General features: G+C 44.4%; 1 protein-coding gene across 2 annotated transcripts in view; it reads left to right on the top strand.

The window, feature by feature from the left end:
• Window positions 1-19,184: 19,184 nt before the first annotated feature.
• Secisbp2l (SECIS binding protein 2 like) overlaps window positions 19,185-21,122 on the top strand; it is a 47,767-nt gene continuing 45,829 nt past the window's right edge. Inside the window, exon 1 of one of the 2 annotated variants that reach the window (XM_042687515.1) lies at window positions 19,185-19,378. In XM_042687515.1, coding sequence (XP_042543449.1) covers window positions 19,355-19,378 — 24 coding nt within the window. In that variant the 5' untranslated portion in view covers window positions 19,185-19,354. The remainder of the gene's footprint in view (window positions 19,379-21,122) is intronic. The other variant, XM_042687513.1, reaches the window with a different exon arrangement.

Here is a 21,122-nt window from a genome sequence, read left to right as displayed (position 1 = left end):
GTGGTACGCACCTGCCATCCCAGCTTCTTTTTTTTTTTTTTTTTTGGTCAGTCGTGGGGCTTGAACTCTGGGCCTGGGCGCTGTCCCTCAGCTCTTCAGCTCAAGGCGAGTGCTCTACCACTTGAGCTACAGCGCCACTTCCGGTTTTCTGGTGGTTTACTGGAGATAGGAGTCTCACGGTCTCTCCTGCCCGGGCTGGCTTTGAACCGCGATCCTCAGATCTCAGCCTCCTGAGTAGCTAGGATTACAGGCGTGAGCCACCAGCGCCCGGCCATCCCAGCTTCTTGGGAAGTGTAAATAGGAGGATCTAATCCCATGCCACTTGAATCAGAATTTTAAAAAAAAGACTAGAAACATGGCAAGGTGCAAGGTTCAGAGTTCAAAACCCCAGTGGTATGACAATAAGAAAACAAAACAACAAAAAAAAGAACCCATGTCTAGTCACTTGAAATGGTCAAACAAAAGACAGCTTCCTGTTTGATGAAGGACAATACTCGCTTCCAGAAGAACTAAATTCATTTCTTGGTTCATTATTCAGGGACTATTAATGGAAACACCTGCTGTGCAGATGGTGCCCACAAACAATAGTAATGCAAAGACAAATAAGAGCTACCATGTTTGGATGGAGTTTCAAGTCTAGCAGAGATACTATTGGATATGCAAATGTGTTGCATTATTATGTGTCAGTTGCAATAGTGGAAGAGTCTATCATAGATATTTCAGTGAGCAAGTGTCTAAGGTTCCAACCCTCAGAGTCTAGCTGACCCCACATGGGAACAGCAGTGAACTCCATGCAATCCCAACACCTGGCCAAGCTGCCAATTTGAGAGCCAAATACAGGTAGTAGTTGGGTTTTTTTTGTTTGTTTGTTTTTGTCAGTTGTGGGACTTGAACTCTGGGCTTAGGTGCTGTCCCTGAGCTCTTCAGCTCAAGGCAAGTGCTCTACCACTTGAGCCACTGTGCCATTTCTGTTTTCCTTGTGGTTAATTGGAGATAAGAGTCTCATGAACATTCCTGCCAGAGCTGGCTTTGAACTGTGATCCTCAGATCTCAGCCTCCTGAGTAGCTAGGATTACAGGTGTGAGCCACTGGCACCTGGCAGTTATTTTAAGCACTATATATCAGGTTGGTTTGTTGTGAAGCAGTGGATAATTGGAACAAGGATGGAATGAATCCATTTATTTAGGAATAGACAACAGTTGCCTAGCATACAGTAGGAATTCATTAAATACTAACTATTGCTGGGCACTGGTGGCTCACGCCTATAATCCTAACTATGCAGCAGGAGACTGAGATCTGAGGATCGAGGTTCAAAGCCAGCCTGGGCAGGAAAGGCTATGAGACTCTTATCTCCAATTAACCACTAGAAAATCAGCAGAGCTGTGGTTCAAAGTGGTAGAGCTTCTAGCCTTGAGCAAAAGCCCACCCAGTCCTGAGTTTAAGCCCCACATCTGACAAACAACTATTATGATGATAATTGCATTATTAGTTATCATTCTTATGTGAAAATGATATTACTGAAAAAATGTTATAGGCCATAATCTATGTGGATGTATCCAGCTTTGTCACCCCTGAGCTCTGTCAGCTCACCTCTTCTGCCCATTCTTTCCTTCTCTTTCTGTTTATGTGCATGGCTCAGGGTTATATGCAGAATTTCTGCATATAAGGATTTCATACTTAACTCTTTGCTGCAAGCCTCTCTTTCCCAGTCAAACCATTTGCAGGTTGTTTCTTCTGACCCATTCTCTAACAAACACAGCAGTCAGAGAGGTTTGGTGCTGTTGTTTTACAATTCAAAGCTGACTGGACACTGTCTAACTTAAAAATCTTTCAATGGCTTCGCACAGTTCTTAGCATAAAGCTTCCAGTCCTAACCATGGCTTCCACCTCTGTGTGGCCTGCCCTCAACTCCCCTCCCCAGGCTTATCTCTTAGTTCACAGTGCTCCAACTGGCCCCGCCTGCTTGTACCACTTTCTTCGGGCCCCTGGCTCTTGGAACACACTGTACTAACCTGGTCTCTTCTTTGAAGAGCCTTTTTGGCAGAAGATCTCTGTTCCATAGTACTACTCTGGGTGTGTGTGTGTGTGTGTGTGTGTGTGTGTGTGTGTGTGTGTGTGTGTGTGTGTGTGTGTGTGTGTGTGTGTGTGTGTGTGTGTGTGTGTGTGTGTGTGTGTGTGTGTGTGTGTGTGTGTGTGTGTGTGTGTATGCGCGCGCGCGCCAGTCTTAGGGCTTGAACTCAGGGCCTGGGCCCTATCTCTGAGTCTCCCCCTCCCCCCAAAGCTTGTACTGTACCACTGGAGCCATAGCTCCACTTCTGGCTTTTTGGTAACTTATTGGAGATAGGAGTCTCATAAAGTGTCCTGTGATCCCCAGATCTCAGCCTCCTGAATAGCTAGGATGACAGGCATGAGCCACGGGCATCCCGCTCCATAGTACTTAAAAGAAAATAGCCGGGCGCTGATGGCTCATGCCGGTCATCCTAGCTGCTCAGGAGGCTGAGATCTGAGGATCAAGGTTCAAAGCAGCCCGGACAGGAAACTCCATGAACCTCTTCATCTCCAATAAACCACCAGAAAACTGGAAGTGGCGCTGTGGCTCAAGTGGTAGAGTGCTCACTTTGAGCTGAAGAGCTGAGGGACGGCACCCAGGCCCAGAGTTCAAGCCCCACGACAAATAACAACAACAAAAAATCTAATTTTTGTATAATTACACAAGGTGGCTTTCATTGTGACATTTCCACACATGTATACATTTCATAGCACTTCTTAAATGACAAACTATAATTATTTTATTACTGTATAATAATAATTTCATCTTAATATAATAATATTTTTATTATTACTTGGTGTTATTAATGGTAACCGGGGACTGAACTCAAGGGCTTTATGCTTACTAAGCAAGCGCTCTACCACTCGATCCACTTGCCCAGTTCTTTTTTTTTCCACTTTAGTTTGGTTTTTTTTGGGGGGGATCCGGTCGTGGGGCCTGAACTCTGGGCCTGTCCTTCAGCTCTTCAGCTCAAGGCTAGCACTCTACCACTTGAGCCACAGCGCCACTTCCGGCTTTTTTTCTTTTTGCTTATGTGGTGCTGGGAAATCGAACCCAGGGCCTCATGCATGCAAGGCAAGCGCTCTACCACTGAACCACCTTCCCAGCCCCTAGTTTGGTTTTTCAAACAGGCTCTCACACTTTTACCCAGGGTTGGCCTCAGATTTATGTCCTCTCACCTTTACCCTCTGAATAGCCAGGATGACAAGGGTGAACCTCCATGTCTGGCCTTCCTGGCCTAATTATTTGTTTACTTTGTCTGTCGCCAGAAAGACAGCAATGATTTCCTCATAGCCACAATCCCCAACCTAGCACTTAGGAGGCAAATGAATGTGAAATTGACTCCTTTCCATAGGATGTATGTCATACACAAACACTGTACTTAGTTGTTTTAGATGGTTTGGCACTCTTCCATTGTCAGTATCCTCACCAGTGGTAGATTTATTACAATTGATGAATCTTCACTGATACATCATTAATAAGTCCATAGATTACACTATGGTCATTCCTTATTTTGTTTGTTTGTTTTTGGTCAGTTGTAAGGCTTAAACTCAGGGCCTGGGCACTGTCCCTGAGCTATTTTGCTCAAGGCTAGTGCTCTACCACTTTGAGCCACAGCCTCATTTCTGGTTTTCTGGTAGTTAATTGGAGATAATCTCACAGACTTTCCTGCCTGGGCTGGCTTTGAACTGCAATTAGAAATCATTACAATCATTAGAAAGGATAAAGTAGATCAAAATATATGTAATTATTGTAAATATGCATTTTGTAAATATGAATATATACCCAAAGTTTGCCTAAGTCTAGGGAACTCAAACTTGAGTATGTGTCAGTATGATCGGGACAAGGTTTCACAATGTTTTGGTTTTTTTTTCTGATGTTCATTGGTTTGTTCTCAGTGTTAGGGATTGGACCCAGGGCCTTGTAACATGGAAAGTATGCACTCTACCTCTGAGCTACATTCCCTTAGCTTCAAAGACAAATTTTCATGTCTCTGGGAGGTACTTCATGCTGTCATAAGTGTAGTGTTCTGAAGCAAATGGCGTGTTATTAGGAAGCCATTGTAATAAGTACAAAAGCAAGTCAGGAACTGTATCCGGTGTGGCAGCAAATGATCCTCTGAGCTCTGCATAAGAATAGCAATGGATTGTTTGGTTTCTGAGGAAAATTAGAGGAGAGGAAAACAGAAGTAGGAAGGAAAATTCTTAAAGACAAATGGCCAAGGGAACTTTGGAACACACGCAATTATTCCACTGTAAGTTATTTGCTGTCCTGTGTTACAATAGAACCTATTCTACCATCTCCAGGTATTTTGATTCTTGTCAATAGTATTTAGGAAGAGTGAAGGGGTCAAGTGAGTTCAGTATGGGGTGGTATGGTACAGAAAAGGGATGGCTCGGGGCTGGGAAGGTGGCTCAGTGGTAGAGCGCTTGCCTTGCATGCTCGAGGCCCTGGGTTCGATTCCTCAGCACCACATAAGAAAAAAGCCAGAAGTGGCGCTGTGGCTCAAGTGGTAGAGTGCTAGCCTTAAGCTGAAGAGCTGAGGGACAGCGCCCAGGCCCAGAATTCAGGCCCCACGACTGGACCCAAAAAAAAAGAAAAGAAAAGAAAAGAAAAGGGACAGCTCTAGAGAAGACCCAGAGCACGGATCAATAATTCAGCAGCTACAGATCAGAATCAGAAGTCAGAAGTCAGAAGGAGAAATGCAAGCCTCACTCCCATCTGCTGATGGATTTAAAAATAAGTCCATCAGTTATCAGCAGGTACTCAGCTAGGGACTGATATTAAAGGATAGAAAAACCACAAAGCTGAGTGTGCTAGCATTTATATGTTGTTTGACTTTTTCACTCAAGGCTGACATTGTACCATTGAAGCCAGACTCTACTTCCAACGTTTTTGTGCTGGTACTAGGGCTTGAACTCAAGGCCTCAAGCTCTGGCTTGGCTTGTTTTTCACTCAAGTTGGGTGCTTTACCACATCTCTGTTTCCTTGCATGTTACAAGTAGCAGGAGTCAGTTACGACTGGCAAGGAAATGAGACCGAATGTAATTCACAGACTATCCTTACCCTTCGACTAGCATTTCCCTGCCTCAGTCTCTGGAGTGCTGAAGATTATAGGTAAGCAATATGACATCCAGGTGTTTGATGAGTTTCAATGGTTAAAGTTTGACCAAGGAAAATAACTCCCTCAATACCAGCAAGGCTTTTTTTCTGCTCAATAAGTGTGTAGCTTCATACAGCAAGAAACATTATCCTTAGATACAATCTGTGCCTGAATGCCCCATGATCTCAGTGACCCAACAGAGCACCGTAACGTACTAGAAAACAACATGGTTAATAGAACTGGCTTTTCATGATAATAAATTGGCACAAGCTCTTGAGGTCAACAGCTGTTGACCTCAATGTCTTGTGATGCATCCAATTTGCTTTACACTAGCAATGCAATAGCTCAGCCTGTTGTGGAAGAAAGGTTGAATATAAGCAATACCCCTCCTATGCCTCTTATGTGACTCATACATGTTCCCATGATACCACGTGTTGAATTTTGGTTTGGTTCATTTTTTACTTGTCCTCATGCTTGAACTCAGGGCCTGGGCACTGTCCCTGAGTTTTTATTTTTGCTCAAAGCTAGTGTTTTATTACTTGAAAGACAGCTATACTTCTGGGTTTTTTGACGATTACTTGGAGATGAGAGTCTCACAGACTTTCCTGTCTGGGCTTGTTTTGAATGATGATTGATCCTCAGATCTCAGCCTCCTGAGTAGCTAGGATTACAGGTGTGAACCACCGGTGCCTGGCTTTGTGTGCTCAGTTCAGTTTGTATAAGATTTTAACATCTAGTTACTTGTCTTTTATCTTGTAGTGGATTATGAGATCTGTATGAGGCCAGGGTTGTGTCTCTTATTAGATCTTAGAATACCATATACTCTCATAAAAGGAATTTTTAAAAATAAGTGCAACAAAGGTTGTATGAGTTTTATAGTAGCAAAATGGGGCTGGGGAGGGTGAAATGTGTAGACATTGGGTCTTAGAGTCCTTCTCTATGTATTGCATTGACTTACCAAGATGTTGAGAACATTCTTTGTCTCAGACTCATGGTGTAGAGTTAGAACTTTCCTTAAGTCTCCCCAAAGAATTCACCCACGGTGGATTCAAGCATATCCCTTACTGGGGATAGAAGCTGACATCCTAGAGATGAGGTATCTCCACTGAGTTAGTAATGGATGGAATGATGAGGTAGAGAATCTTTTGGGGAGTCTGAAGTTTCATCTTGTCATCCAGGACCAGAGGTAGAAAAGATGGCACATTGTTGGATTCCACTTATACGAAATACCCAGAAGAGGTTAATCCACACAGAAAGGAAGCAGTTTGGTGATTGCCCATGGGCAGGGGTAGGAGGAAGGAACAATGAGTTACTGCCTACTGGAGTGGTGAAAATGGCTTTGGAAGTTAATGTTCTCATAACATCGTTATGTAGTAAATGCCACGGAATTGTTTCCTTTAAAGCGGTTAATTTTATATTGTATGAATTTCACCTTCGTTAAAAAAGAAAAAAGCCAGGTGCCGGTGGCTCCCGCCTGTAATCCTAGCTACTCAGGAGGCTGAGTTCTGAGGGTCTCAGTTCAAAGCCATCCCAGGCAGGAAACTCCATGAGACTCTTATCTCCAGTAAACCACTCAGAAAACTGGAAATGGCGCTGTGGCTCAAGTGGTAGAGTGCTCACCTTGAGCTGAAGAGCTGAGGGACAGCGCCTAGGCCCAGAGTTCAAGACCACAACTGACGAAGAAGAAGAAGGAGGAGGAGGAGGAGGAGGAGGAGGAGGAGGAAGAGGAGGAGGAGGAGGAGGAGGAGGAGGAGGAGGAGGAGGAGGAGGAGAAGAGGAGGAGGAGGAGGAGGAGAAGAGGAGGAAGAGGAGGAGGAGGAGGAGGAGAAGAGGAGGAGGAGGAGGAGGAGGAGGAGGAAGAGGAGGAAGAAGCCATCACCAGGTGCTGATGGGTTACACCTATAATCTTAGCTACTCAGGATGTAGAGATCTGAGGATCGCAGTTCAACGCCAACCCAAGCAGGAAAGTCTGTGAGATTATTATCTCCAATAAACTACTCAGAAAAATCTGGAAATGACACTATGGCTCAAGTGATAGAGTGCTAACCTTGAGTAGAAGAAGCTCAAGGACAGAGCCCAGGACCTAAGTTCAAGTCCCAGTATTGGCCAAGATTCACACCAAACACCATTGCAAATTACAAATAGAATAATACTTAACTGTAGATACTTGATAAACTATCTAAGCATTTTATTTGTAATGAGTGTCTAGTTCCAAAAACCTGTTTTAATAAGTGATGTGGATAATAATAATGGCTACCATTTATCATGTACTTACTATGTTATGGGTATTTTTCTAATCCCTCAGAGGGTGTTAACTCATCTAATGCTCAAAATAAGCCCATGAGGTCAATAGCTTTGGTAATCTCACTTTACTCTGGCCAAAGTTCACCCACCCAGAACAGGTAAGGCTGGACTCAAATCTCTGATCTGACTGATTCCAACAGACTATTCCTGTTGTTAATGACCCTAAGAAAACAAATTCATACAGTCCATGGTGGTCCATACAACTGATGTGAAGAGCCTTTGTTTGATAACCAACTCTTTACATGTTTTTCTAATTGCCAAAACTTTGCCTGTCCTCAAGTGAATGAGTGTAGTCATGAGGATTAGTAGGTGAACAATAAATTGGAAATAGTAGATGCCAAACAGATTTGACTCAATCCAAGGGGGAAAAAACTAGAGTGTATCTTGTAAATTGCCCTTCTTTTGGAAAATACTTTGGCACCTTCTTCGATTAGATTTTTGTGTGTGTGTGCCAGTCCTGGGGGCTGGGCACTGTCTCTGAGCTTCTTTTGCTCAAGGCTAACACTCTACTACTTGAGCCACAGCACCATTTTCGGATTTTTCTGTGTATGTGGTATTGGGTTATCTAACCCAGGGCCGCATGAATGCTAGGCAAGCACTCTATCACTAAACCACATTCCCAGCCCAACCCCCCCCCACACACCTTTTTAAGTGCCAGTCCTGGGGCATGAATTATGGGTTTGGGCACTATCCATGAGTTTTTTTGCTCAAGGCTAATGCTGTGCCACTTGAGCTACAGCTCAGTTTCTGGCTTTTTGGTAGTTAATTGGAGATAAGAGTCTCATGGAGGGGTTGGGAAGGTGGCTCAGTGGTAGAGTGCTTGCCTTGCATGCATGAGGCCCTGAGTTCAATTCCTCAGCACCACATAAGCAAAAAGAAAAAAGCCAGAAGTGGCGCTGTGGCTCAAGTGGTAGAGCGCTAGCCTTGAGCTGAAGAGCTGAGGGACAGTGCCCAGGCCCAGAGTTCAGGCCCCACGACCGGACCCAAAAAAAAAAAAAATGGTCTCATGGACTTTCCTGCCCAGGCTGGCTTCAAACCACAATCCTCAGATCTCAGCCTCCCTGAGTAGGATTACAAGTGTGAGCCACCAGCACCTGGCTCCAGTTAGACTGTCTAAAAGTCAGAGCTACTCTGTGCCTGTGTTCCTATATTCCTTCCCAGAAGGCTTTCCTTCTAGAAAGGACAGATATTACCCTTTTCACAAAGGCAGGATCAACTACGTGAACTGGTAATGTTGGTAATTTGGTAATGTTGGCAAAATACCTCATGGAAAAAAATAATGAAAGTCAAGTCTTTATTTTATTTATAGTTGAGAGGTCAAGTTGTGTTTTATCTAATCCTGTCACTCGGTCATTTCTCTTGTGACATTTTCTGAAGTTTCCTGAGTCATTTAACCTTAACCTTCTGAATATGATGTAACCCTTTAGACCTTGGTGACCTGAGACTAATCCAGATCATCTGAGATCAGGTGATGTGACCTGATGGCATAAATTCTGGGCTTCCATCCAGCAGCATTTGAATGGCATGCTCTTTCAAGTTAGCCTTTCCTCATCCAGAATCTACACTCCAAATCTTTAAATCTGTGAAATGCCACATTCTCCAACAAAGGTTGGCATGCTTGATACCAATCCACAGATATTATGTCTACGTTCCTTATGTCCAGCTGCTTCTATTGGCCAGAAAATTTGCCAAGAAAGTATGATATATATGATATGTCATATATATGTATATACATATATATTTTTCTTTCTTTTTGGATCATCCTAGGGCTTGAACTCAGGACCTGGGTTTTGTGCTCAAGGCTAGCAATCTACAACTTGAACTACAGCTCCTCTTCTGGCTTTTTTGGTAGGTCATTGAAGATAAAAATCTCATACTTTCCTGCCTGCACTGGCTTCAAATTGCAACCCTCAGATCTCAGCCTCTTGAGTAAGTTAGGATTATAGGTATGAGGCACCAGTGCCCAGCTGCTTCTGCTATATTTAAGTATGGTTTACCAACAGCACTAATGAGCAGATTTTCACCATTTAGGGTTATCTAACTTTCTTTCTTTTCTTTTCTTTCTTTTTATTTGTTGGTGGTGGAGCTTGAACTCTGAGCTTGGGCGCTGTCCCTGAGCTCTTCAGCTCAAGGCTAGTGCTCTGCCACTTGAGTCACAGTGCCTCTTCCAGGTTTCTGAGTGGTTTATTGGAGATAAGAGTCTCACGGCCTTTCCTGTCTGGGCTGGCTTTGAACTGTGATCTTCAGATCTCAGCCTCCTGAGTAGCTAGGATTACAGGCGTGAGCCACCAGTGCCCGGCTAGGGTTATCTAACTTTCTATAGAAGAGCAATGCATCTTTCCCTTCTGAATATAGTCTCTTTCCCTCCGAACATATCCCCCTTACCTCACTCTCCTGAAAATACCTTCATGCATTTGAAACGGAGCCCGAACTAATTAGGCTAACATACTAATTCATTCTACTAATGTGTTAGAAGTGTAAAAGTGAAAAACACCAACCTAGATCCTAAGCAGGAAGACTAGGAACAGCCTGAATCAGAGATTCCTAACACATGCAACAATCTCTCTCGTGATGCAGTGGACACTGAAGAATGCTCCAGGTGACAATGGCCACAGAGTTCAGGGTAGAAAAGAGCCAAGGTCTTGAGCCAGTTGACAGTGTAGTGATGCTATCAACTTCTGACCCGAGGATCGGACCTCTGTGCAAATAAGGACACTGGGCACTTTGGATTTCAGTGTCTCCCTCAGCTCATTTTCTAATACAACCTAGTGAGAAGTCACTTTCCAGAACCAGGGCTGGCAACTATTTTGGTGCTGGAAGCCTCTGAATAAGGTATCAGTAGAAGGATGGTGAGTAAAGGAGAAATGGATAAAGGAGTGGCAGAAAGGGCCGAGTGCTTTCATGCTGTGAACAGGGTCAGGGACCTGCCAGATGAATGTTTCCTTGGAAACTTATTTCTTCTTTCTGGCCCAGTCTGATCTCGTCACTAGTTTGAGGTTATTTTCAATGCCAGAGTATTTCTGGCTGTCATGGGAAGGTAGCATTACCCGCAAACCGCGCCCTCCCCCTCAAACCATATGTCATATTATTAGGCCTGATTTATTCTATCATGTCACATGAGACAAGGAGGCTTGCCCAGTGCAAGACATAACAACCTATGAATTCTAAAGCCCACTCTTGTGGCCCCTTGTATGTGTCTAGCTTGGTCCAGCTGGAAAACTAGAGACCTCAGGGTTATCTGGTGAGTAAGCAGCTTCCTGAAGAAACAGGACAGGTCAGCCAAAAGCAACAAGCCAGGATTGCCACAGAAGATGTCCTAAGAGTTCTTCTGCCTACTGATGGTAGAATTACTGAAAGAGAGGCTAGGTTTGTTTTTCTTTCTTTAAAAAAGCACATGTAGGGCTGGGAAGATGGTTCAGTGGTAGAGTGCTTGCCTCGCATGCATGAGGCCCTGGGTTCAATTCCTCAGAATGACATATACAGAAAAAGCTGGAAGTGAGACTGTGGCTCAAATGGTAGAGCGCTAGCCTTGAGTTGAAGAGCTGAGGGACAGCGCCCAGGCCCAGAGTTCAAGCCTCACAACTGACAAAAAAAAAAGCACATGTAGTCTTCTTCCCCCTCCTCTTCTCCTCCTCCTTCTCTTCTTCTTCTTCTTCCTCTTCTTCCTCTTCTTGACAGTCTTGGATGAAACTACAACAGGGTACGTTTGATGTCATTCTCTGTATCTCCATCCCAATTCCAGGATTATTTTTATTTTTATTTGTAGGTCATGGGGCTTTAACTCAGAGCCTGGGCACTGTCCCTGAGCTCTTTGGTTCAAGGCTAGCACTCCACCACTTTGAGCCACAGTGCCACTTCTGGAATTCTGGTGGTTAATTGGAGATAAGAGTCTCACACACTTTCCTGCCTGGGCTGGCTTTGAACCACGATCCTCAGATCTTAGCCTCTTGAGTAGCTAGGATTACAAGCATGAGCCACCAGCGCCCGGCTTTGCGGATTTTATGTTGGTACTTTTCTTTTTCCTTTCCCAATATTTATCTAATAGTATCTTCTACTTCCAGGCTTGATAATACAGCACCTCTGTAGTTTGGCAGGGAGTTAGAACTTGCTAGAATTATCGTCAAGAAGTCTTTGGTTTCACAGTAAATAGATGGAAGTTCTGTTCTGTTTTAGGGTCTTTGATGGGTCTTCTGGTCCTCCTCTGCCATATATCAAGCTGAGCTACTTTGTGAGCAGCGATGACTGCAATTCTTTTAGATTCTCTTACTGTGTTTCTGATCTTTTTCAGTCTCCCAGATGTCAAGTTCACAGAGCAGAAGCCAAGGAGTTCTTCTTAACCTCATTTCTAGAGAGTAGGCAGGTACTCTGTTGTAAGAAACTGTCATGGGTTGGGAATGTGGCTTAGTGGTAGAGTGCATGCCTAGCATGCATGAAGCCCTGGGTTCCAGTCCTCAGTACCATACAAACAGAAAAAGCCAGAAGTAGTGCTGTAGCTCAAGTGGTAGAGTGCTAGCCTTGAATAAAAGAGCTAGGGACAGCACCTGGGCTCTGAGTTCAAGCTCCAGGACTGGCAAACAACAACAACAACAACAATCTGTTATGTAAGCCAGACACCAGTGGCTTATTCCTGTAATTCTACCTACTCAGGATGCTGAGGTCTGAAGATCATTCTTCCAACACAGAGTAAGTAGGAAAATCCTTGAAACTCTTATCTCCAATTAAGCACCAAATAAAGCAACTAGAACTCTAGCTCTATTAGTAGAGTGCTAGCCTTGAACAACAACAAAACAAAAGTACTTAGGGACAGTGCCCAGGCTGGAGTTTAAGCCCCAGGACCCACACCAACAAACAAACAAACAAAACAAAACCACCAACAGCCAAAAAAAACCATGTAGATAGATATCTATGCATTTAGATGAACAGAAACTAGAAAACAAATCCTCCACATGTTAGAAAGGTAAGTTGTAGGTGATTTTCTATTAGTCTAATATTTTATTCTGTTTGTAGTGCTTTGTGTGTGTGTGTGTGTGTGTGTGTGTGTGTGTGTGTGTGTGTGTGTGTTTGTGTGTGTGTTATTTGGTTGTAGGAGCTTGAATTCTGGGCCTGGGCACTGTCCCTCAGCTCTTCAGCTCAAGGCTAGTGCTCTACCTTGAGCCACAGTGCTACTTCCGGCATTTTCTGCTTATGTGGTGCTGAGGAACTCAAGGAGCAGGAACTTTTTTCGAGAGGAGTTATCACCACATAGTTTTTGCTGTGTAGTTGCTTCTTATCTTCCCTTAGAAGCTGGTAATCATGTCTTGTTCAGGCAAACCTTGGGCAACCTGGTGATATCTTAAAGTTAGTAAGAGTTATACAGGTGAAGCTTTTTTTTTTTTAATAAATTCCTGGTTCCAAAACTCAAAACTACTAATGTAGTTAAGTTTCTACTGCTTCAGAATGGAAGTTCCAGGAAGAAGAGAGGCTTGAGGAGCTATGGGTGAGTCACTGACTTGAAGACAAAAAAAAATCTAGATAACTAATTTGTTTACAAAGGCTTTTTTTAAAATGCAGGTTTAACAGGAAAAAAAAAACAACCCAGTGAGTTGAAGGAGACTTTTCAAGTCAGATTCTATAGCATTTCTAAATAAAGAGAAAGTGTTAGAGATGGAATGTTTTCACTAGCATTTAAAAAAAAAAAAATGACCTTAAAGGAAAGCTTAAGATTTGGAACGAAGACATCATTCACAATGAAGACATCCTTAGAAATCTTACAAGTTTCATTTCCTGTTTTTAACTGACCTGCCCTGGCCATAAAAAATGAATGTCATGACTAAGTTTATATCTGATTCTCAAAGTCCACTTACGCAATAAATTCATTCCTTCTTAGCTATTACCTAAGTTAGATTATTCACATGACACTTTATTGAGAGTGGTTTTCATTGTAGTGGATCTTACCATCCGCTGATGATTAAGTTATGATATCATCTCTTCTAATTTTATGTTATTCTCATGTATTTTATATTTTCATAGAAGTTAGGGAGTTTTCCCTAATTTGAATCCACCAACCTCTTCCATCTCTGGGTGAATCTAAGTCAGCTATAAAGGTAAAACCAGTCATTCATTCAACAAATATTGTTGAGTGACACTGTTTTCAAGGTAGACCATACTCTGAGAGAGGAAATCATTACATTATTAAATTAAATTATTACAACTAGACATAGCCCACAACAAATTTAAGGCAGGATGTGACACAAAAGATGAGGAATTATAAGGAGAATGCTTTTCATCCAGGAAATAGAGGAAGTAGTTTTCAACCTGGAAAGGGCATCCTAAGTAAAACTCACCCTCCGAGGAAAGATGCCAAAGAGATGCATGAAGCCATCACTGAAGTGGCTTTGTTTTGTTTTGTTGTTTTGGTAGTTCTGGGGTTTGAACTCAGGCAGGAGTTCTACAACTTGAGTCAATAACAGTCTTGGCTATTTTCCAGCTAGTCTTTCTTTATATGCAGGCTGGCCTGGGTGGCGATCTATTTGTGCTTCTTCAGTGTTGTTTGGGATAATAGGTGTCCATTGTACTTCCCCTGTAGCTGGGAGAACAGGTATTAGTTGAGATAGAGTCTCACCAATCTTATTTTTCTTCTTTATGCCCAGACTGATCTTGAACTACAATCCCTTGATCTAGGATTACAGGTTGGAACCACCTCACCAGACACCATCATTGAAGTTTTTAAAATGATTCAGATGCATGCTTAGAGACTCAACAATAAATGCATACTGGTTACATGCCAGGCAATAGAATACCCACAGAAGACCAAGCAAGCAAGCAAGCAAGCAAGCAAAAATCCCTGTCCTCATAGAGCTTACATTCACCTGGAAATTGATAGTAAACAACACAAACTGTATCACATTTGTCACAGTTGCGAGTGTTAACAGAGGAAAGGCTGGAAAGGGACTACATAAATATCCATCTGCTGTATTAAAGAGTGTCCTGCCAATAAGAGCAACAAGGCCAGGGTCACCTAGAAAGGAGTGTGCTTCCAATAGGAGATAGAGAGGAGGCCAGAGTGGTAACAACCACTCTGAGAGTGAGAGAGAGAAGAGAAAGAAGTAAGGTCAGAGGTTCAGTTTGTTTAGTGTTCTATCACTTGAGTCACAGCTCCACTTCTGGCTTTTTTGGTTGGTTAATTGGAGATAAGAATTTCAGGGGGGGGGAGGGGGGAGGCTGGGAAGGGATGTGAAGGGTAAACAAAGGAGGAGGCTGCAATGCTTGGTAAGAAATGTACACATTATCCTGCCCATGTAACTGTAACTCCTCTGTACAGTATGTTCACAAATAAAATTAAATTAAAAAAAAGAATTTCAAAGATTGGGGCTGGGAAGGTGGCTCAGTGGTAGAGCGCTTGCCTTACATGCTTGAGGCCCTGGGTTCGATTCGTCAGCACCACATAAGCAAAAAGAAAAAAGCCGGAAGTGGTGCTGTGGCTCAAGTGGTAGAGCGCTAGCATTGAGCTGAAGAGCTGAGGGACAGTGCCCAGGCCCAGAGTTCAGGACCCACGACTGGACACCCCCCCAAAAAAAAAAAAAGAATTTGCCCAGGCTAGCTTTCAACTGTGATCTCAGATCTCATTCTCCTGAGTAGCTAGGATTACAGGACAGAACCCCTAGCAGCCAGTTGTAAAACTTATTTTAAGGACAATATTGTCCACAACTTTTAAGTAGCCAGGCCTAGTGGCTCAGGCCTGTATCCTGGCTACTTGGGTGGCTGCAACTAGAACATAGTTTGAGGACAGCATAGGTCTCATATCTACCAATAAAAAGCTGGACAGTGTGGTTCACATTTTTCATGCTGTTTTTTTTTATTTTTGTGCCAGTACAGGCCTTGAATTCAAGGGCTTGCATTCTTGATTAGCTTTTACCTTTCAAGGCTGGAACTCTACCACTTGAACCACACCTCCACTTGTGGCTTTTTGTTGGTTAATTGGCTATTAGAGTCTCAAGGATGTTATTGCACAGGCTGACTTTGAACTAAGATCTTTAGATCTTTAGATTTCAGTAGCAAGGATTACAGGTGTGATCCTCTCTTGAAACAGCTTTCTTACTTCTTTTTTTTTTTTTTTGGGGGGGGGGGGGTTCCCGTCATGGGGCCTGAGCTCTGGGCCTGGGCACTGTCCCTCAGCTCTTCAGCTCAAGGCTAGCGCTCTACCACTTGAGCCACAGCACCACTTCCGGCTTTTTTCTTTTTGCTTATGTGGTGCTGAGGAATCAAACCCAGGGCCTCAAGCATGCAAGGCAAGCGCTCTACCACTGAGCCACCTTCCCAGTCCCCTTCCTACTTCTTTTCACCATGGTTCCCAGCACATTAAATACTGATTACTAAATGAAATCATTTAAATGTATTTGTATCATCTGTAATATATATAATATATATTATAATATTATAATTATAGTATATATAATATGTTTTCTATATTTGTATATATTTTATTTATAACATATAATTATAATATATAATATATATATTACAGATGATATATATATTACAGATGATACAAATACATGTGTTTTTATATATATAGATATATCTATATATATCTTTGTTTTTGGCATAGATTTTGAGGGTTTTATTTCCTAATAGCTAGTGTTATAGATTTTAGGATTACCAAGAAAAGCACAGTGACATTTTTGTTCCTATAATTCTTATAATTTCTATGATTCTATTTTTCTGATTTACATAAATATCTCATACATGGAATGTTTTCAAAGGGAACAATTTCAGTCACAAAAGTCCCATCAACGTGAAAGTTCCTTGGAAAGACCATATTCTCAGAAGAAAAAAACAAACCCTGGGGCTCATGTAGACTGCGTTATGTTTTTTTTTAATCCAGACAGTCTGAAAACTTAGAGTTTATATTCTTTTTTTTTGTCAGTCACGGGGCTTGAACTCTGGGCCTGGGCGCTGTCCCTCAGCTCTTCAACTAAGGTAAGCGCTCTACCATTTGAGCTACAGCACCACTTCCGGTTTTCTGGTGGTTTATTGTAGATAAGAGTTTCCGACTTTCGTGTCCAGACTGGTTTTGAACCACAATCTTCAGATCTCAGCCTCCTGAGTAGCTAGGATTACAGGCGTGAGCCACCGGTGCTCCGCTAGAGTTTATATTCTTTTTCAGTTGTGAAAGAAAGATGATCAATTGTTAGTGCATATAAATAGCTTTTTTTTTTTTTTTTTTTTTTGTCTTGGGGCTGAACTCTGGGCCCAGGTGCTGTTCCTCAGCTCTTCAGCTCAAGGCTAGCACCCTACCACTTGAGCCACAGCTCCACTTCTGGCTTTTTTCTGCTTATGTGGTGCTGAGGAATTGAACCCAGAGCCTCGTGAATGTAAAGCAAACACTCTACCACTGAGCCAACTTCCCAGCCCCCAATAGCTTCATTTTATAAAAGCAATCCTAAATATATTCAGCATTCATTGTACCTTATAGTATAATAGATACCCAAGATATAAGATTACATTAAGTGTACATGTTTACAACATCCATAACTAGGTATGTAATTGAAACACAGTGCATATATAGTGCACAGTGCATATATAGAACAAGCTACATAAGTGAGAAATAGCCACGTACAACCATTCATGGCTCTCCTTACAAAATTGTTTCTATAGCCAGCCTTGATATAATTCTTGCTGATACAATATAGCTTCTTTTAGTAGCAGCTGACATTACCGACCAGCCTCATCTTGGAGTCTTATTTAAATAAAACCAGGTAAATAAAAATAAGTAAACCCTACAAACATCTTAGAGGTGTGTGTTTTTCTTTTCTTTTTCTGCCAGTCATGAACTCAGGGCACTGATTGTGAGCTTCTTTGGTACCACTTGAACCACAGTGCCACTTCAGACCTTTTCTGTTTATATGGTACTGATGAATCAAACCCAGGGCTTCATGAATGTAGGTAAGCATTCTACCACTGAGCCCCATTCCCAGCCGGATAGAAGCTTGTAAATGTTTTTTTGTTTTGCTTTGTTTTTTCTGTTGGTGGTTGTGGGGCTGGAACTCAGAGCTGTCTCTAAGCATTTTTTGCTCAAGGCTAGTGCTCTATCTCTTTGAGCCATAGCTCTACTTCCCTGGAGTCTTTATTTAAATAAAACCAGTTAAACAAAACAAAACAAAAACAAAACACAATGTAGACTATCCCAAAGGGGAGATCCAGTCTTTGAAGCAAAACAAAGCAAATATCTTTTTTTTTTTTTGTTGGTTGAGGGGCTTGAACTCTGGGCCTGGGTGCTGTCCCTCAGCTCTTCAGCTCAAGGCGAGTGCTTTACCACTTGAGCTACAGCACCACTTCCAGTTTTCTGGTGGTTTATTGGAGATAGGAATCTCATGGTCTCTCCTGCCCAGGCTGGCTTTGAACCGTGATCCTCAGATCTCAACCTCTTGAGTAGCTAGGATTACAGGCGTGAGCCACCAGTGCCCGGCTGCAAATTTCTTAAAAATTGCGTTCACTCTTCCAGAACTGGATCTCATGACTGTCCCAAACAATAGCCATCTCCAGGTTCTTTCTTCACCTCAGTATAACTTAGCTTATTTAGTTTAGATTTCTTTCTCACCCTAGAGTTGCCCATCAAGGCAAGAACTCTTTAGGGGAGGTTGTGTGTGTTGGAAGCTGTGCCTAATTTCCCAGAAAGACTTTTTGCCATGTTAACATTAATGTCCAGTTTCAAAACATTCTATCTTCAAGGAGGTAAAGATGTGACAATTAGAAGGAATAATAAATAATCAGAGTGGATGAAATGGCATACTAGAGTATATAATTATATGTTGGGTAGTGTTAAACAGATTCTAGGTACAACTAGGGTTTTGTGATGGACTGGACATTGAACTTAGAGGTGGGCCTGGAAAATACATTAATCAATATGTATTTGTGGACCTTTCTTTTCTTTCTGCCAGTCCTGGGCTTGAATTTAGGGCCTGGGCACTGTCCCTGAACTTCTTTTGCTCAAGGCTAGCACTCTACCACCTGAGCCACAGCCCCACTTCTGGCTTTTTCCATGTATGTGGTACTGAGGAATTGAACCCAGGGCTTCATGCCTGCTAGGCAAGTACACTAACCACTGAGCCACCTTCCCAGCCCCAAATTTGTGGGCCTTTCTAAGTGGACTTTTTTTTTTTTTTCTCTCTCTCTCTCTTTTTCTGATGCTTACTCTTTGTGTGCAATTTTATTTATGCATATTTGTTTTTCTGGGTCAAGATCCCATAGGTGACTTTCTTTAAAGTCAAGGCTCCCTACAGGGAGGTAACATGAGCAAGGACACACACACACACACACACACACACACACACACACACACACACACACGGTAGCTAAAAGCCCACCTAATAGCAGTAAGAGGCGCCCTAGGATGCTGAAGAGGTTTCTAAGGCCCCTGAAGACCCGGGATGTGGTTGGAGGCCCGCTTCCCCCCCCCTCCCCCCCCCCCCCCCCCACACAGCCAGAACATCTAGGACCTCAGCCTGCCCAGACCACCCCAGGGCTCCCGCCGCCGGGCCACGTAGGTGGCCCCGCCCCCTGGCCTCCTGCCGCCGTTGCCCCGCCCCCTCGCCCTTCTGCGCGCGGCTCCATTTCCGGCTTCGCTTCCCCGCCCTTTCGAGCCTCGTCGGCTTCCGTCCCAGATGATCCCTCCTCAGGGCCGCCGCCGCCCCGCCGCCGCCGCCCCGCCGCCGCCGCCGCCGCCGCCGCCTCCCCCTCCCGGCTCCGGAACCGCCTCCTCAGGCAGTGGCGTCACCGGCTCGGTGTCGCGGCTTCTGCAGAGAGTGGCGGAGGTCCGTCCTGGAGCCCGACCCTGGAGGCGAGCGGGGGGCCATGGAGAAAGCGGCCCGAGGCGCCCCTCAGACCGACTAGAGCGGGCCCGTCGCGCCTGCGGCGCCATGGACCGACCCCCGGCGGACCAGGTACTCGGGGCCTGGCGGGCGCCGGTGGGGGGCGTCCGGGCCCGGCCGGGGTGCGGGGTGGGAGCGGGGGGGGGGTGTGTGGGGAGGGTCACCGTGCTTTGCAGGCCCGGCCCGGGTCTCCGAGCGTGGGGTCCCCCCCCCCCGCTTCCCCTCCTCTTCCTCCTCCTCGGGAGGCACCCCGTTCCCCGGCATTGTTCCAGCCGCTGCCTCGGGCCGTCGCGAGGCCCGGGGGCGGCGGGGGGGGGGGCACCTTCCCAGACTTGTTTCCCCAAGATGGGGGTTCCCTGCGGGGGAGGGGCCTCGGCTCCCCGAGAGAGGGACACCCCCCCCCCAAGACGCCCAAGTTGTTCGGTGCCCTCCAGAGAACAGGGAGGCGTTGCAACTTCCAGGACTCCCCATCTCCCCCCACTCTACAGTTCCTCTCCCCCCATTCCTTCCACGACTCCCCATCTCCCCCCCACTCTACAGTTCCTCTCCCCCCCAATTCCTTCCAGGACTCCCCATCTTACCCCCCATTCCTTCCAGGACTCCCCATCTCCCTCCCCCCACTGTACAGTTCCTCTCCCCCCCAATTCCTTCCAGGACTCCCCATCTTACCCCCCATTCCTTCCAAGACTCCCCATCTCCCCCCCCCCCCACTCTACAGTTCCTCCCCCCTCCCCATTCCCTTCAGTTCTGGAATGTCGATTTTTGTTTTTGTTTTTGTCAAGATGGCAAAAGGCTTTCGAAGATGGGAGAGTCCTGGGTGGGTTGTCGCCGGTCTAGGGTTCAGTTGAGCAAAAGCAATGTCTTTGTGTTGTTGTTGTTGTTGTTTGTTTTATTTGGGCCCGGGCCCGGGGCTTGAACTCAGGGCCTGGGCGCTGTCCCCGAGCTTTTGTGCGCACTCCTCCGCTTGAGCCACAGCCTCCCCTCCTCCGGCTCTTTCGGGTGATTCACTGGAGGTAAACCTACGTCTCAACGGACTTGCCGGGCTTGGAACCCTCAAGTCCTCGGGTCTCAGCCTCCCGGGTAGCTGGGATTACGAGTAGCTGGGATTACGGGGCGCCTGACTTTGTTTATTGGTTTGGTTTTGTTTTTTGAAATGCCTCAGGGAAGGGTTCTTTTTTTAAAGAAAGGATCATCCCGGTTTCCCCCTGGCCTGGCCTGTGTCTTCCAGATACTTTGCAGAAATTGTAATCAGCATTTGTTGTTTTGTTTTGGGTTGCTGTTTTTTTTTTTTTTTTTTTTTAGATGAAGATTACATTTTTAAGGAGCTTGAGTTGGTTTCCAGCCGCATTAGTGTTCTGTTTGGTTTTGAATTGTGTTAAATTCTTGATTATCCATGGTGCGGGGAGGTAGGAATAATGGCAGTGGAAAAAATAATGTAGAATCATAGTCTGTACTTCCCCCCCCCACCCCCAAATGTTCTCCAGCGTTTAGGTCACTGGGAAACGAATTGATTTGATGAAATCTTAAATTGGGATTCCTCTCTATTCTCCATTCCCAAGGCCATCCTTGTCCCAAGAATGAGTTAGGCAAATAGGTGAAAAGAAGAAGAAAAAATACTTTCACTGTTAATTTTACAAATGGCTAATCAGCACCTGAATAAAGACACCAGATTTCCCAAATTCGCGTTTCTGCATCTAGACGTAGGTAAAACCACTTTTGATTTGGAAATCAGACTCTTAGCCATCAAAGCACAGCTTCCTACTTGTGTATCTATTTTTTTACACAAGCCTTCCCCCCTCCCCTACTCTTCCCCCCT

The sequence above is a fragment of the Dipodomys spectabilis genome, unplaced genomic scaffold, assembly GCF_019054845.1.
Source record: "Dipodomys spectabilis isolate Male_0828 unplaced genomic scaffold, ASM1905484v1 ptg000108l, whole genome shotgun sequence".
Lineage (NCBI taxonomy): Eukaryota > Metazoa > Chordata > Mammalia > Rodentia > Heteromyidae > Dipodomys > Dipodomys spectabilis.
The sequence above is the reverse complement of the archived record's forward strand: the minus strand, read 5'-3'. Positions and strand labels throughout refer to the sequence as shown.